Source organism: Microtus ochrogaster (assembly GCF_000317375.1).
Source record: "Microtus ochrogaster isolate Prairie Vole_2 chromosome 14 unlocalized genomic scaffold, MicOch1.0 chr14_random_2, whole genome shotgun sequence".
Classification (NCBI taxonomy): Eukaryota; Metazoa; Chordata; class Mammalia; order Rodentia; family Cricetidae; genus Microtus; species Microtus ochrogaster.
Window position 1 is genome coordinate 11,718,609 of NW_004949097.1, and position 16,053 is coordinate 11,734,661.

The 16,053-nt window shown below is 41.2% G+C and overlaps 3 protein-coding genes across 4 annotated transcripts in view; 1 reads left to right on the forward strand and 2 right to left on the reverse strand.

Annotated features, from left to right (window-relative positions):
• The window catches only part of Casc1 (cancer susceptibility 1), a 47,410-nt gene extending 42,157 nt beyond the window's left edge, over window positions 1-5,253 (reverse strand). The window contains exons 1-2 of the mRNA XM_026787952.1: window positions 5,167-5,253; window positions 2,475-2,492 (exon numbers count right to left, since the gene is read on the reverse strand). Coding sequence (XP_026643753.1) covers window positions 2,475-2,492; window positions 5,167-5,169 — 21 coding nt within the window. The 5' untranslated portion in view covers window positions 5,170-5,253. The remainder of the gene's footprint in view (window positions 1-2,474; window positions 2,493-5,166) is intronic.
• A 188-nt stretch (window positions 5,254-5,441) lies between these two features.
• Window positions 5,442-8,134, forward strand: Etfrf1 (electron transfer flavoprotein regulatory factor 1). Of its 2 annotated transcripts, none has more exons than XM_005364589.3 (3): window positions 5,442-5,540; window positions 7,624-7,706; window positions 7,785-8,134. In XM_005364589.3, exons 2-3 carry the CDS (start codon window positions 7,656-7,658, stop codon window positions 7,998-8,000), a joined length of 267 nt encoding a protein of 88 aa, XP_005364646.1. In that variant the 5' UTR covers window positions 5,442-5,540; window positions 7,624-7,655; the 3' UTR covers window positions 8,001-8,134. The 2 variants fall into 2 exon arrangements, with proteins under 2 accessions (XP_005364646.1, XP_005364647.1); XM_005364590.3 differs by having other exon boundaries at window positions 5,442-5,532.
• Window positions 8,135-8,491: 357 nt separating this feature from the next.
• Window positions 8,492-16,053, reverse strand: part of Kras (KRAS proto-oncogene, GTPase) — a 33,392-nt gene continuing 25,830 nt past the window's right edge. Inside the window, exon 4 of the mRNA XM_005364592.3 lies at window positions 8,492-13,118. Within this exon, the coding sequence (XP_005364649.1) occupies window positions 13,002-13,118 (117 nt within the window). The 3' untranslated portion in view covers window positions 8,492-13,001. The remainder of the gene's footprint in view (window positions 13,119-16,053) is intronic.

A 16,053-nucleotide genomic window follows, 5' to 3' on the forward strand; every position in this document is an offset into this window, starting at 1 on the left:
CACCTATAAACACTGCGCACCTATAAACACTGCACTCCTATAAACACTGCACACCTATAAACACTACGCACCTATAAACACTGCACAGCTATAAACACTGCGCGTCTATAAACACTGCATCTATAAACACTGCACAGCTATAAACACTGCAAGTAAACATCTACACAGCAAGTATACAAGTACTTCAGCTTGTGTTCAAGGAGTCTTTACATTCAGGGGATGGCGCCATAAGAAGGGCCGTGCAGCCACCAGAAAGGGAGCTGGAAGGCTCTGGAAGACTCCACAGAGGGGTTAGGAAGAGCTGAAGGCGCAGAGGCAGGCGCTGCTGCTGAGGTGCAGAGGAGCATGGTGGTGCATCCTTGTAACTGCTACACACAGAGAGCACGCAGTGATTCCCTGAAGAAATGTTTGATTGTGTAACTATTCAGTACATAGTCACAGAAGCATTCATCCCGGGTCATCCAGAGCCCACGTGCTTGTAGATTCGACAGGCTTCCATGTGTTCTGTCAACGAACGTTGACCCAACTTCCATACTGACCAGGCACAGCACTAAATGTTCCAGATATAAAAATGTGCTAACGATGGAGAATCCAGCTCAGTGGTAGAGCATTTCCTGGTGTACACAAGGCCTCAGAAGAGATGGCCTGGCTATAAAGAGCTCACGAGCTGAAGGAAAAGAATGGGCCACCAAGGTGGCTCAAAAGGTAAAGGCACTTGCTGCCAAGACTGACGACTGACCTCAGTTCAGTCTCGAGGACCCATGTGGTAGGAGGAGAGAACAGATTCCTGTATGTTATCCTCTGACTGCACTCAAACATGTGAGGCACAGCCTAACACATGTGTTGAGAACCCAGAGAGTAGACAGTCCCTCTTCATGTGAGTTACAGCACTCTGTGAAAGCTGAAGTTCATACACGCAGGTCACATAGTGTGTGCATGCAACCTATGTGTATCTTCTCCTACATGCTACCACATCCAATCTAGGCAGCTGCTGCATTTGTTGTAAAAGTCTGCATGTGTTCTCTGTAGAGGGATTTCCCAAATATTTATTTCTTTATCACCAAAACATTCCAAATTATTTCTTCTAGCTTTCCAAAATACACTATTTCCAAAAATAGTACTGTGTTCCTATTACATTTAATTTTTTAAAAAATTATATGTGTATGAGCATCCTGTGTGTGCCTGGTGCTCACAGAGGTCAGAAGAGGGTGTCAGATCCCTGGAACTGGAGTTACAGAACTGAGAGCCACCATGTGGATGCTGGAGGTTAGAGGGACAAGCACTTGCTACTCTTGCAGAGGACCTGAGTTTGGTTCCCCTCTTTTTTTTTTTTTTTTTTTTTTTTTTTGGTTTTTCGAGACAGGGTTTCTCTGTGGAGAAGAGCACCACCACACCCAACCTTCTTGTCACACTTCTGAAGAAGAGTCTTAATTTGTTTGGTTTAATCCATGAGTGCAGGGCCAAGGGACGGGGAGGGTCGGATGTGACTGACTTTTCAAGAGAGAACGGTAGGACATACTTTAAAGCAGGTACATTAAGCCTATGCTCCAGTCGCGGTCAGGGAGGTGAACAGGTCAGGTTCTGACCATAGACAGGACTAGGGCGAGACCAAGATGCTTTTCGCATTCCTGAGAGAGGTAAGCACTGCTGAGCCCCACACGCTGCTGCCTTTTAGGACCTCAGACCCAGCGCGATCAGTCTGAGTATTTCACGACTAGAACAATGCAGCTTCTTTTTAACTGTTTTATTAAACTTTAATTTGGGGGACAATGTCTGATCAGACAGTTTTTGTTTGTTGTCCGTGTCTTTGTTTTTATTGGGCGGGGGTAGGGAGGTTGTTTTGGTTTGGTTTTGGCCCAAGCTGCCCTCAAACTCATGAACTTCCTATTTCAAACTCCACTGTTAGCTGGGACTGCAGGTGGGAGATGCCATGCCACACTTGAGAAGTGGTTTTGTTAAAAGAAGAAAAAGAAAAGAAAGGAAGGGAAGGAAGGAGAGAGGGAGAGAGAGAGGGAGGGAGAGAGGGAGGGAGGGACGAGAGAAAACACATCCAGACATAAGGGGTAGCGTGCCCTTTAGCCAACCTCAGTTTCTACCCTGTGCAAAGGAACGCAGAAAACCACAAGCCTGTGCCAATCACAGCAGGCCTGTGATTTTAGGTTTATCTGGAATAAGTAGAAGGACAGTCTAACCCAACACATTCTACAGTGGAAGTAAAATCTAAAGCCTTAAATCCAGGCACAGGTAGGAACTAAAGGCAATTTATAAATTTCAAACTAGAAATATCATCAAGTGTAAGATAATCTGTAATTGTGAAGAATTACCCAATTATTTAAATAACATTATTATCTAGAAGATGAGCTTACTAAATTCCATAAACTATAACTAGAAAATTATTTCAAAATTTGATAAGAAGCTCATTTGCACAATATAGTCATACAACTATCTATTTTGAAAACATAATTTCTACATACCTTTTTTGGTTTGGGACCCTAAAAAGTTGGAAAACAAAAGCATTGACATATTTTAAAGAGAATTCAGATACTTTCAACAAAGCAAAGCATAGAACATTATTTAGGAGAAACTGGTGAAGGGCCCAAGGGAGTGTTCTTTGTACCTTCTTTGGAACTTTTGGGTGACTCTTTAGGTACGTTAAACTGAAAAGATGCTGTAAAAAGAAGCCAGCACAAACTAAAGCCACATGCAGGAAAACGCACGAGATTTCCCCCGAAACATCTTTCCGAGGTATTCGACACTACTCACACCTGAAAGGGTGCTCCAGATCCCACAAACAGCTGGCTAGCGGTACTACGTCACATCTGCAAATGTGGGCTGTCTCATAAAGAGACCTTTCTATTACATAAGACTGGTGGTTTTTATGGGGAGGCCGTCAGATTTTTAAAGTTTGCCAACCAACGATAAAATGAAGCCTGTCTGGCCACATGTGTTAAAGTTGATCTACCCATTTTGGAAAGCACAGTACTTCAATACTGGTTTACAGTTATAAGTATTGCTTGGTAATACTATTCGTAAATTCCCGAGAAGTTCTGTGTGCCCATCAGCTTTCTGGTGAAGATTTGTAAAGGAACTGTGTGAGTATAAGTTACACAGTTTGCAGCTCTGAAGAGCTATAGGAAATACTGGTTCAAGCCATAAGAGCATCATTATAATACACAAGCGCTAAAGTCGGCATACATTCAATGACATCGTCCTGAATGTGCACACACTTCAGAGATTCACTCCTTAGATCATTACTGGTGATCTACACGCAGGACACTCTAAAGTCTAGCTAGAGCTACAGGGACGACCATGATCAACACGGTCAACACGCTTCCATCTTGAAAGAAACACCGCATGGAGATTATGTGAATGCCCCGCCCCAGTCTCAAACACTCATCTTAAAGACAACGCACACATTTTTATCTCTCACTTCTATTTCTAACATGAAGCAGGCTTGGGAAAAGCCCCACCCTTGTCCTTCCTGCCAACACAAGAGCCATCAAGGAGTAAACCTGCTCTCCAAACTTCAGCAGTGAAGGTGTCACTGCTTTCTGAGCAATCCGTATGTCTGGACTTACCAGTGTATGCAGTCACGCCCTTTCCTGTATTATAATTCTTTAGACTGAGGGGTGGGGTTATGTCCTTTCAGATTCACACACTAAAATCTTAACTTCTTGTATGTCACATTTGACCTGCTTAGATAAAGGGTCAGCCATGATTTCACCAAATTAAGATGACCTGCTATTGAAATTGGGTGGACCTCTGGATTAATATGACTGGTACCCATGTAGAAAGAGAAATCTTGAATATAGACTCTCACAAAGAAAATAAACATTTCGTGAAAAGTGAGGTTACACTCCTACACCCCAAGGTACTATTAGAAGTAGAGACAATCCCCCCAAGGCTGCCACTCTGGTCTCAGATGTTCCTTCTCCACAACGGTGAGGCAGGCAGCTTCTGTTTAAGCCACCGTGTTTACGGCACTTTGTTCCCTGAAAACCCTATGAGACAGGAGATTTGAAGTCACAACTTCCTGGATTCTATATTTTAAGCAAATCCTCCGACCCGCTTGGAAACAAAAGCTGCAGGGTCAGTCTTTGAGAAACTGTGCTAGGCAGATCTAGGAAAAAGAAATTCAAACTCATGTTTCGATGGAGCAAACAAGTAAGTGATTGTTCTAGTAAACTGCCACAGGTTTTGACTTGGCTTAAGCTCCGCTGGGGTTTGCCAGGGGAGTTCTCCAGTATCCGTTTCTTCCTACCACTTACAGAAAATTCACATTTATATTTTAAAAGAGGTTTAAAAGTACCAGTCTTTCCTCCTTTCCCTGGCCTTGATAACTTATTTACTGTTTCAGAAACACAGCTGTTACCATGGTAAAGCGTGGCAGTTAACTCCGCTCAATTTGCCTGCTGCAGGGGCGCTGGCATACTCTGTTCTGACTTCCTGCAGGAATCATAAAGAATGTATTCTGGCCTAACGGTGGTGGAGCATGCCTTTAATCCCGGCACCCGGGAAGCAAGCGGATCTCTGAGTTCCAGGCCAGCCTGATCTACAAGAGCTAGTTCCAGGACAGGTTCCAAAGCTACAGAAGAACCCTGTCTCAAAAAAAAAAAAAAAAAAAAAAAAAAAAAAACCCAATAAACAAACAAATAAAAATAAAAAAGAATGTACTCTGAATTTCAATTACAAAATCAGTAATTGCATTCTCCGTGTCAGTTGTGAAGCCGAATGTGAAAACACACGATCTCTTGATGGAGAATGGGAAACAACACACGTCGTTAGTTCCGTCGGTCTCCTTGGTGAAGACGTGAAGTTGAAATGCAAGAAAAACAAAATAGCAAGCTTTATTATATTGAATGAGTGTAGGCTGACTACTTAGAAGCAAAACAATTTAGGTTCCTAGGAAAGACACACGAAGTAACTTCAAAGTCGACTAAGCCATCGCCGCTGGTCTGAAAATGTTTCTGACAGGTTGCAGAGTGAAAGGAACGCGCATCACCGGAAGTTACTCGGTAAGGATCTAGTTTCGAGTTTAGCTACGGGAGACGTGCGGATTCCGCCACCTTCGGTTTGCATGAGCTGGTTTGGGACTGCGCCCGTCCGCCGGCTCCCCTCCCGTCAGTCCGCGCTCGCCCCTCGTCTCCCTCCTTTTCCCCGGCTCACCATGAAGAGAAGGACACTCTGGAGGGAAAAGTCTGAACTCTGCAGCGTAGGAACGCTCACGGTTGTCAGGGCGACAGGCCACGCCCACGTACCAATCCCAGCGCTCTGCGGAGGTCCGCCTGCGCAGTCGCCCTGCGGTCTTCCGGCGGGAGTCTTGTCCTTATCATAGACTGGCGGCCGGAGCCCCAGCCCACTTCCGACACGAGCCCCGCCCCCACGGCCAGTTACCTAGAGCCGCCCACTTCCGGCCGGCGCCCCGCCCCTCCGAGGGAGGACTGCCGCTGTCAAAGCATTTACGGCCGTGCTGCCGCAAAGCGCTGGAGCGCGGCGGCCGAGCAACTGGTTTTCCGGATCCGGGGGCTGCAGGTGGTGAAGTATGCTTTAGGAGCGGGCTCTGCGGTGGGAGGGGAGCTGTGTGTTCTCACGCTGCGTCCCAGGCTGACCTGGAACTCGCGGGCATCCCTCTAGCCCTCCTCCTCCTCTGAGCTGGGGTTACAGCCGTGGGTCGCCACGCCCGGCTCTATAAAGGGGTTTTTCCCTCGCTTCTGTGCTCCGCGGCAAGCCATTTCCCGGGGATCTAAGGATGGCGCCAGCCGGCGACTAGGTGAAGCCACCGGCTCTGGGCAGGTCGCCAGGAGGTCGCTTGGCCGTGTAGGCGAGGCAGATGGGCTCCTAGAGGGTCCTTACCTAGAGACTAAAGTAGTGAAGATTCTTCACTGACCGCGATGGTTTAGTTTCTGTGCAAAACATTCGCACCTTTCCCCTAGAGCTGCCTACACAGGGTGTGAAAGTGACTCGAATTAATTCCTGGGTAAACTATTCCAGTAGACGTGGCTAAGATCCAGCGAGCCCGTTTTGTCCCAAGGTCACCGACTCAGTTGCGCTGTTGTAGCAGCCTTCAGAATCGGAGCACCTCTCCGTATAAAGGAATGGCACGTTACACCAACCGGAAAGTAGCAGAAACCGAGTCAATTATTAGTCCTAACCCCAGTTTAAGACCTGTCCAACCTATTAAACACAAGAAGTAAAATTATGTCCCGTATCTAAATTCCAATTTAATGTTCTATCACGTTCTTACATGCCCCTGACTAAATGTTCTATTCCTAAGTATTACTGGCAGCTAGTTTTTGTGGGTTAAAGTTATTGGTTGCATAATACTTATGATCCTACTGCCCTCTGAGCCTTGGTAACGAGATAAAAACTCACCATCCACTGCATACAAATTCAAATTTAGCTTACTATAAGCCGTTGTTGGAAAGTTAGCTTTTGTTTTTAATTACTCAACAAAGCTACTACTGTTGTTTTGTGGTGTCACCAGATTATATAAATATCAATATAAGAATCACACATGCATATAGCACTTGGATGTACAAGTGCACACCTTTACTCAGTATTTAAGAGGCCCAGACAGTCCCTATTGTAGTGAGCTTCCAGTACAGCAAGTCTCAACCTTTGGAGTCAAACGACCCTTTCACAGGGGTCATCTAAAACCATCTATGCTACGATTCATAACGGTAACAAAATTAATTAGGAAGTAGCAACAAAAGTAGTTTTATGGTTGGGGGTCACCACAACCTGAGGAACTATTAAAGGGTCACAGCATTTGGAAAGTTTGAGAACTAGTGTTCTAGTCCATATTGCCTCCTAAAATATCCCATCCATATGGTGGTTTATAAATTCATTTGCTTCTACATGAAGTAGATTCCTGGGAACAAGTAATTTTACAGTGGAGAATCCTGGCAAGCACTTTTAATCAGCCGTAACAACACAGTGGAATTGTGCCTAGCTGATAAAGATGCAATGTAAGAGGTTAGAAATGGGAATATATTTAGGCTTGGTCCAGTGAGGCCTTTCCCAAACTCTGCTCCTTGGCAGCTTGAGCCACCTAACATAAGAAGCATGGTCACCACTGCAGATGCTGTCTGTTCCTGGGGAGTCCTTGCCAAATGCTTCACTTGCCCTCATTCCATCATTGTGCATTCTCGTTCTGCGCCAACCTCTTTGATCTCCCAACCCGGTTTCTTTTCGTCTTTAACTCTCCTCCGAGAACATCTTTTGAGATTTGGACTCTTAGTGTCTCCCAAGTAATGACGCTTAACCTTGAGAGTGGGGTAGACAATTTTCCTTTTGGTATGCAAACAGGCTGGGAAAAGCTAAGAGAGCCTAGATTATAAAAGCTCTCAGCACAAACTACCCTTCTGGGGAGTATATCTTAGTGAATAAAACACACGAGCAAGATCCCAGCGAGGCTAGAGTCCCTGAACACAGGGCCAGCTCATTGAATACAGTTTATGGAAAGGACTGACACCAGAGGCCATGGCCTCAACATACATACTGTGGCAAGTGCACACCTGCACACAAAGATGAAAAACAAGCTTACCATTTCCCCAATATGTAATGTTTGTGATGAAGATTACATAGCAGTTATTTGAAAAGAAAAATCTTCCTTTTCTTTAGGTATGTATAAGAGTGGATTGATTCCATGTTAAATGAAAATGGCTAATTCTTTGAGAGGAGAAGTACTAGCCCTTTACAAAAATGTAAGTAATTATGCTGCCAACTTTACAAATGTTATCATATGACATGGATTGCTTAGAAACACATCTTTCTTTTTAAAGCTGCTGTATCTTGGACGGGACTATCCAAAAGGAGCAGACTATTTTAAAAGGCGTTTGAAGAATGTTTTCCTTAAAAACAAGGATGTGAAGGACCCAGAGAAGATCAAAGAGCTTATTGCACGAGGAGAATTTGTAATGAAGGAGCTAGAGGCCTTATACTTCCTTAGGAAATACAGAGCTATGAAGCAACGTTACTATTCAGATACCAACAACTAACCAACCGTTGCTATCAACACCTGGCTGTTTGTGTGTACCAACTATTATAAAATGATTCCATTCACACTGTCACAGTACATGTTTAAAAACCCAGAGGTGCCCTAATGCATTAAAATGTGTGTCAGCCTCATCGATACTGAGCTCTACTCGTAATCCTTCATGCTCAAATTTTATTAACACAGCAGCACCTTTCTAAGTTTAGCACCTTTCATGAGAATACAATTTTTCAAGAAAATAAACATACCCAATTTTCTAATGTTATAGCGAATTATTCTTAGTCGATTTCTCCATTTACTAATGAGACTATCATCAGCAAATGGTGTCTAACAAGTATATTACCCTTTAGCTTGTTAGCGCTTGTGATTTCCCCCATCTAGTAGAGAAAAGTACATATTCAAGGCTGTCTACAAACACCTCCTCAAAATGATTTGAATGCAGTTTTCAAAATAAGACATATCAAGGTGACTTTGAGTTTGAGGATGCTCAGCAGGTGACTGGCATTATGTAGCCATTAGCTCCCTTAACCCCAAATCCCGTCCAGCCTGGACTAGCTTTCATGAGTGGTAAGGTTCCTGTTTCCACCATCAAAGCAAATATACTTTTGCTAGTGTGGAGTGAGCCTACCTGAACAGGACGCATATTTAAGCAAACACTTTAACGTTTAAATAATAATCTTAGCAACTTTATAAATAAAGAACTTTCCAAATTAAAGTGGCAAAAAGTGTCTGCTTAATGGAGTTCATATCAGCTACTTGGCAGATGTTCCAAATTCCCATCAAGAAACACCCACAGTCAAGGCTGAGGTGTAGCTCGGTGTGGATGCTTGCCTAACAAACGTTGAGACTCTGGACTTGAACCTCAGCCACAATAAGAAATACGTGATTACACACTTTATAGTCACCATAACTATTTTTATTACATTACAATGATTAGGAGCAGTACAGTTCATGACAAAAATATTACAAATTTCAGATCACTTCACAGCACATACTCCTAAAAACATTTAAAAGTTAATTTTAATTAAAAGAGTGGTCATTTTTAAATTTAATGTTTGATATGACCAACATTCCCTAGATCAGCACAACCAAAGGATGGAAAACAACTGGATCACACTGCATATGTCCCACACACACCAAAAAAAGAAAAAAAAAAGAAAAAAAAGCACAATGTACAAAATGTGCATGTTTCAGTTTACACTATACAAAAATAGTTAAAATACATTCCAGGTAAACATGTTACATTAAGAAATAGCACTAGTAAGAAATTGGCACTCAAATAAAAATGAAGAAGTGTTTTCAACATGAAGAACGAGACAGTGGAATTGGGGACCTGGAGATAAATCAGGACACAGCCCAGTTAGCTGGCAGGGGTGGGTGGGTCTGAAACTGGCATTTCTGCAGAGAACTGAATTTTCCCAAATTCATCTAAAATGCCTACCGCCATCCCAAACAGGCACACCACAAATCTGAATCTAATTAATAACTATTCTTTGAAAACTAATATACTTCTTTAGAAATAATTTTCATGTTGTGACATAATTTTACACCTACTGGGTGTATCTGTTCAATTTTTCAGCGCAGAGTTCATGCTACCCAGTATTACACAGAAGTCATTAAGAAAAATTCACCTTTAAGGTAACTTTTGGGGCCTAAAAAAATGGCTACACGATTATCAAGAAATTACTACTTTTAACAAATGGAGTTTAAATTTTTATTGCCTACAAAAATCCCTCCTAAATATATATTATTGTTTTGGGGGGAAAATGGAAGAATCAGTGGAATACAAAATGAGATGAATCTGCAACTGTAACTTCTAACATGCCTCACGTAACTTTTATGTATGTTAAACAAAATTGTGCAACAGTGAAAAGTCTTAATAATCTATAAAAATTAGGATCTAAATCCCTATGCAGTGTGACTCAAGTCAGTAGAGCCTACAACTCCTGACTGAAAATATTTACTCAAATTGTATTTGTCTGCTATATCCCCACAAACATGCTAATTCCTATGACTGTGATTTAGCACTGGTTTTCAATTTCAACAGGCTATAGTAACTAGAGAGCACTTATGTTTCTTCCTCGAACTTTTTCCCTTTGAAAAATCTCTACAAAACCTTCTTGTTAACAAAAGACTAAATATTCAAAATTTACACAATGGTAATTACCACTACTTAACACACTGCCCAGAGTCTCCAGTAAATATCTGATTATGCACCACAGCTCCGGAAGTACACCTGCTTCTCTGTATAGATACAAGAAGCATCACTAATTGTGTTTAAACTTAATATCCGGGCAGCGTTGGCTCAGGCCTTTAATCCCAGCACTTGGGAGGCACAAACAGGCAGATCTCTGTGAGTTTGAGGCCAGCCTGGTCTGTAGAGTGAGTTCCAGGCCAGCCAGGGCTACACAGAGAAACCAGATCTTGGACCCTCCTCCCCCAGCAAAAAATAAAGCAAAAAATAAAACAAAACAAAAAACCAACCCACATACATATTTAAAAAAACTTAAAATATCCACAGAAAGAATGTTCTATGAACATGTAGAGTTTAGAACATTTCAGAATCCTACTAATTTTCTTTTCTTGCAAATAAATTCAGGTGCCTGCTTATTTGTACCCAAATAAAACTATTTTAGAAGTCAATATTTAATTTTCATAAGTTTTTTTAAAAAAATTATGTACTTAGGGAATTTCTGTTCTTTTAGAAGAAATAAAGTTGCACTGGAATCACAACCAGCAATTCTTGCTGAATCGAGAGGAAACTGCAAACACCTCTCTGCAAAACTGAAACCATGCGTTCTATTATTTCTAGGCCCTCAGCCACACATCTTACTAGAGTATTACAAACACAATACAAACCTCGGGCCAAGGACTGTGTCCCTCCTTTGGGGACACATCACATCCCCAGGGCCTGTGTGGTGCCTAGCATTAAGACAAGTACTGAATAAATGCTAAGGAAATATATTCTGACTTTAAAAATGAGCTTTCTGATTGAAACTTTAAAGTGTTTTCACTGTAGGGCTGCATTCATTAAAACAGTGGACTCTTATCAACCAGGATGATCCCCAGATGGAGATTAAGCTCTTCTTCCACAGACAGTGCTCTTTGTCCACACTAAAATTCTACTTAGCCACTACTGGACGGGGCTGCAGGCATAAAGTCAAAAAGGATCAGCATTAAATTTCTGTAGTGGCCTCCTGAAAACCAGCTATCAGTTCAAATCCCAGTCTGGTTTCTGTTGGATTATTTTAAACCATGGGGAAGAAAGTCATAGGCAGTTTTGATGAACCTTCCTTAGTGGGCAACTTTCATGTAGTTGTTCATTGCAAAAATAAAATTTGAAGTGGGGGAAAATAAAGTATTAAAAGGAAACTACACTAAGTCTGGGGCATCTGGAAATTGGAGAATGGATACTGAACTATGAACTTTACCTATTGCACAATTTTGCCCAGGACTGGCAGTAAAGATGATAATCCATGTAAAAAAGATTGTGCTGAGCGTGACAACTCGGTGTATCAGTGTGTAAACGGACTATAAGTTACACAGCTGTGAGGAGCTTTTGAGATGACTGAACACTGAATAAGACAGTGATATGCCTAAAATCAGACTTCTAAAAGACAGACATCCAGTCCTCATAGTCCAGTGGATTTTAATGTCACTTCAGAAATTTGAAGGAATGCTTTAAGTGCATTGAAGGGATTGTTTTTGCTGTTGTCTATCCTTAGAGCACAGAGATTTCTAAGTGCACATCAGCTGGGGAAGTATTAGGAATGTTTGCTCAGAGGTGAGAGACTCTCACACACACATTCTCAAACCTTCACACTACACTGTCCTAAAAGATTTACTCTCCTTGTAGCCTCTTACCCCAACATCTCAACCTTGAAACTAACAGAAATTTATTTAATTTTTTTTTTGTTATAAACAAAAGAAATATTCCAGATTTGTCAGCAGAACTGCTACATGAGAATGCACTGAGCTGTCCAAACTCTCCTTGTCCTCATCCTGACCAACACTGACTGTTGCTCATCACAGGTCACATAAGGCCCAGTCTTGCAACTTTGATCTCAACACCTGTTAAGCTGCAACTGTCTCAAATCATCTTCAGTTTCTCTACCAGAATTAAAACTACTATCAAGACATAAGTTCAAAACACTTTAAAAGTTAGGCTAAGGAAGAGCACTCTGACATTGGGATTATACTAATTCTTATGAGAACTTATATAATGTTAAAATTGTTGGAATTATTACAAAAATTTAATAGCTTGTAAATATAGCCCAAATGGTTACTATTTCTTACTGGGTCTGCCTTACCAGGAAAAGCTATTAGGAATCTTACAGTAATTTAGCTAATATGGAATGGACTTTTATTCACTATTTTCCATTGCCTTTTTTTTCTCCATTTTCCCCCTTTTCTAGAAAAAATATACTATTTTGGGGCATGACCATGACTAATAGCAGTAGAAAGCAAGAGAAAGCCTTTGTGAACAGTCTAACTAACTACACTTACGAAGCATGATAGACTCCGGACATGCTAGAAGTGAATCAAAGGGAAGCCCATAAATCTGTGATCCCTCAGTCTTAGCAGAACCAATCATATGGTCTCAGATGAAGCTGTAATTACTAATAATTCATTCTGTGACCAGATGAAACACAGAGCAGGATGGCTCAAAAGCTTCATTACCATGGTTCACGCCAATGCTCACAGCTGGTGAAAGAAGTAGCAAGGAATCAAGGGCACGCACCAGAACCCAAGACAGTCTCAGGTCTTTGTCTCTTCCACAGGCATTGCTAGTTTAAGTTCAAAACCCAGGGACTACTGGCACTTGGAATAAAGAGGTTTCCACTGTCATTTTAAAATAAGCATTTAAGATAAAAGCTGACAGTTTGCACGAACAGGGGAAAAAAAGAATTAGGTAATGCTAAAACAAATGCTAATAATTTAGTGTAATGTACAAAAATTACCACCTTTACTTAAGTATGCCTTAAGAAAACAGTACAAATTGTATTTACATAATTATACACTTTGTCTTTGACTTCTTTTTCTTCTTTTTACCATCTTTGCTCATCTTTTCTTTATGTCTTCGAATTTCTCGGACTAGTGTGTAGAAGGCATCATCAACACCCTGAAATATATCAAAAAAGAATCAAAATGTTAACGCATTTGATGGCCTGCAGTCCTCATGATAGACGTCACTGTCAATGGAAACTTTACTGACAAACGCAAGTCCAGTTTGTGCTGATGTTGTGGTAGCTGAATGGGCCAGAATGTTAGCATTAAGTATCGCATTATGGATACTCTGACATTTTAAAATACTTACATTATTACCTAAAAATTTTATGATATTTAAAACAGCTTAATGTGTATGAGTGTTTCGTCTGCACGTCTGTCTGCATCATGTGAGTACAGTGCTCAACAGAGGCCAGAGAAGAGCATCAGATCCCCAGGAACAGTTGTGAACTGCCTTGTGGGTGCTGCGTGGCTGAGTCCTCTGGAAGAACAGCCAGTGCTCTTAACCACTGAGCCATCTCTCCAGTCCTGGTATTCTACAGAAATAGAAACTTGACTTTCACAGCATGCAGAGATAGTAAGTGGCACAGAATCTTACATAAGCTTAACAAGTGACTTTTTTTCCCCCCACAAAAGGACTTAATTTTCTACTAATTTTTCCCTACTAGCAAACTTAGTCACAATTCCCAATGCTTGCCTCCATGTATGGTAGGTGTGCCTTTATATATACAACTTAATTGTCCCCGAGTTTCTGGACTTTGGACCGTAAGCCATGTGACTTTAGGACACTGTTGCCTTGAAAGTTGTTGTAATGCTCCTGACCTCTGGTGATGAGCAAAGTTGTCTGAGAGGTGATGGACTTGACCACACTGCAGAAGATGCTCTGTTTTAGTTACTGTTCAGCTATTCAAAACTTGCCATATACAAACTCATCTTCAAAGAACCTCAACATTAGTAATTAAAGCCTACATCTATTTGCTATTTTTTCAGTTGTGACTAAAATTGATTAAGTCAGAGTAATTTCCAACCTCCTAGACCCTGGCATGAAGAGTACATTCTAGAAGTAAGAAAACTGACTTTAAACCTTAAATATGCAAGTTCACACTGGAGTAAGCTCTTGCCTTATCTTTGTTAGAAGCAGAAGTGATGTTGAAGAAATGCGTGGCCATGCTTTATTTTATCTGTTCATCCTAGTAGGAACTACAGAAAGAAACTTTAACCTAATAATGCTTCCAAACCTAGACAATAGAGGGAATCTGGAGAATGGCACCCAACAAGTTAAGCCACTTTTGTATACTTTCAACTTTTCATTTTGACAACTAATCCCTAATTCGGTACAGTTAGAAAGGTAGAATGGCAATGAAGCTTGCTCACATTTAACAAAGAGAAATAGGATAATGCCAGTATCATCTATTGGAATGCAAGTGAATAAATATATATTGCCCCAAACCCCGAATCTGCACTCACTGGTGCTTTTCACCTCCTGAACACCATTCCTGATACAATACAAACAATACAGTCAAGGCTGAATTAGAGGATGAGATCCACTCAGACAGATACGGAAGACAGACTCTTCCTCCCATGCTGTCCTTAACGCGGTGAGAAACCCTTCCAAGGACATAATAAAAGTACCTATGACTCACTGGCACTTTACCACTTAGGGTCATAGACCCTTGGAATTGGATGAAATCTTTTTGTCTGCATGTGTGTGTGGGGAGGGGTACCTGTGTATTCAAGTGGAGGCCTGAGGAGGACACCAGGAGTCTTGTTCCATTGCTTTCCACCATCTTTCCTTGAGGCAAAGTATCTCAATGAGACTGGAGCTAGGCCGGTGACCAGTAAACTCCAATGATTACTTTTGACCCCTGCCCCAACGCTGGAATTACAGCTGGTACTTGGCCAGCTTTTTGTGAGTTCCAGGGATTTGAACTCAGGTGCTCACACTAACACAATAAGCGTGCATATTCAGTGAGCCATCTTCCAGCCCTGAGATGCAATCTTATCTAACTCCCTTTTAACCTTCATGAGTTCCCTTTGATCACGCATTATATTGGCTACTCTGTTTCAACTTTTTAAAAAATTATATTCATTTATTTCTGTGTTTGTGTGCATGCCATGGCACACATATGGAGGTCAGAGGACAACCTGCAAGTCCTTGCCTCCCACCAAGTGGATCTGAAGAACAAACTCAGGTCCTCAGGCTGGATGGCCATCTCCATTAGCCCTCGAGCTGTTTTTATAATGAAGAAAGACCAATGATGCGGAGAAATAGGAATCCTGAGAGGGATAGCTGTATGAAACTTTGTAAGGGGATAAAATACAAGCATTTAAGAGACAAGGAAAACAGAACGTAACAGCACGTACCCTCTTCTCAGGTTCTGCACTTATTCTAATAGATGACTTCAAGGTTAGAGAAATGTCATAGTTAATGTACACAGGGCAGTGGACTTCTTGTTCTTGTGGGAACTAATTCTCATAAAGTCACATGTCATATTCTGCTAATTATTCTGTTTACACTTACCCCTTTTTTACAACTATGAACAACTAATTAGTATGTATTTATCGTTATTAAATAAAAACTTTATATTTAACTATAAATATCATAAAATATACCCTTTCTTTATATGGACTGTGTTATATGCACTAAAATCACAACGATTCAATTCATAGGGTCAAACTATTAGCATTCACGCCAGTCACTGCTACAACTCTATCTTTTAGACAGAACAGTGTGATTCTGCCTTCATTTTGAATATAATGTTAAGTGTACCACATACTCTAAATGTTGTTCTATTTTAAAATAATCTAAGAGTGAGGCTGGAAAAGGAATAAGGTTAAACTCGCCACTTAAATCTGGTCATGACTGTTATTTTCAAAGGTTAACTTTTCAAATTGCATTTTTAATGTTGAATTGTACCACAATTTCTAAAACTGAAGTATGGCTCTACACAATGATACAAATTCTAAGAGTTTATAATCCCCTTAGAAATCCATGCAAGCATTGCTTTGTTTCTGAGTTTACATCACTTAGTAGTCTTAAACACTAATTT

Coding starts and splice junctions, on each gene's coding strand:
- Etfrf1 (XM_005364589.3), top strand. CDS start 7,656: ATGAAAATGGCTAATTCTTTGAGAGGAGAAGTACTAGCCCTTTACAAA. Junction 7,707..7,784: donor TACTAGCCCTTTACAAAAAT/GTAAGTAATTAT, acceptor TTCTTTTTAAAG/CTGCTGTATCTTGGACGGGA.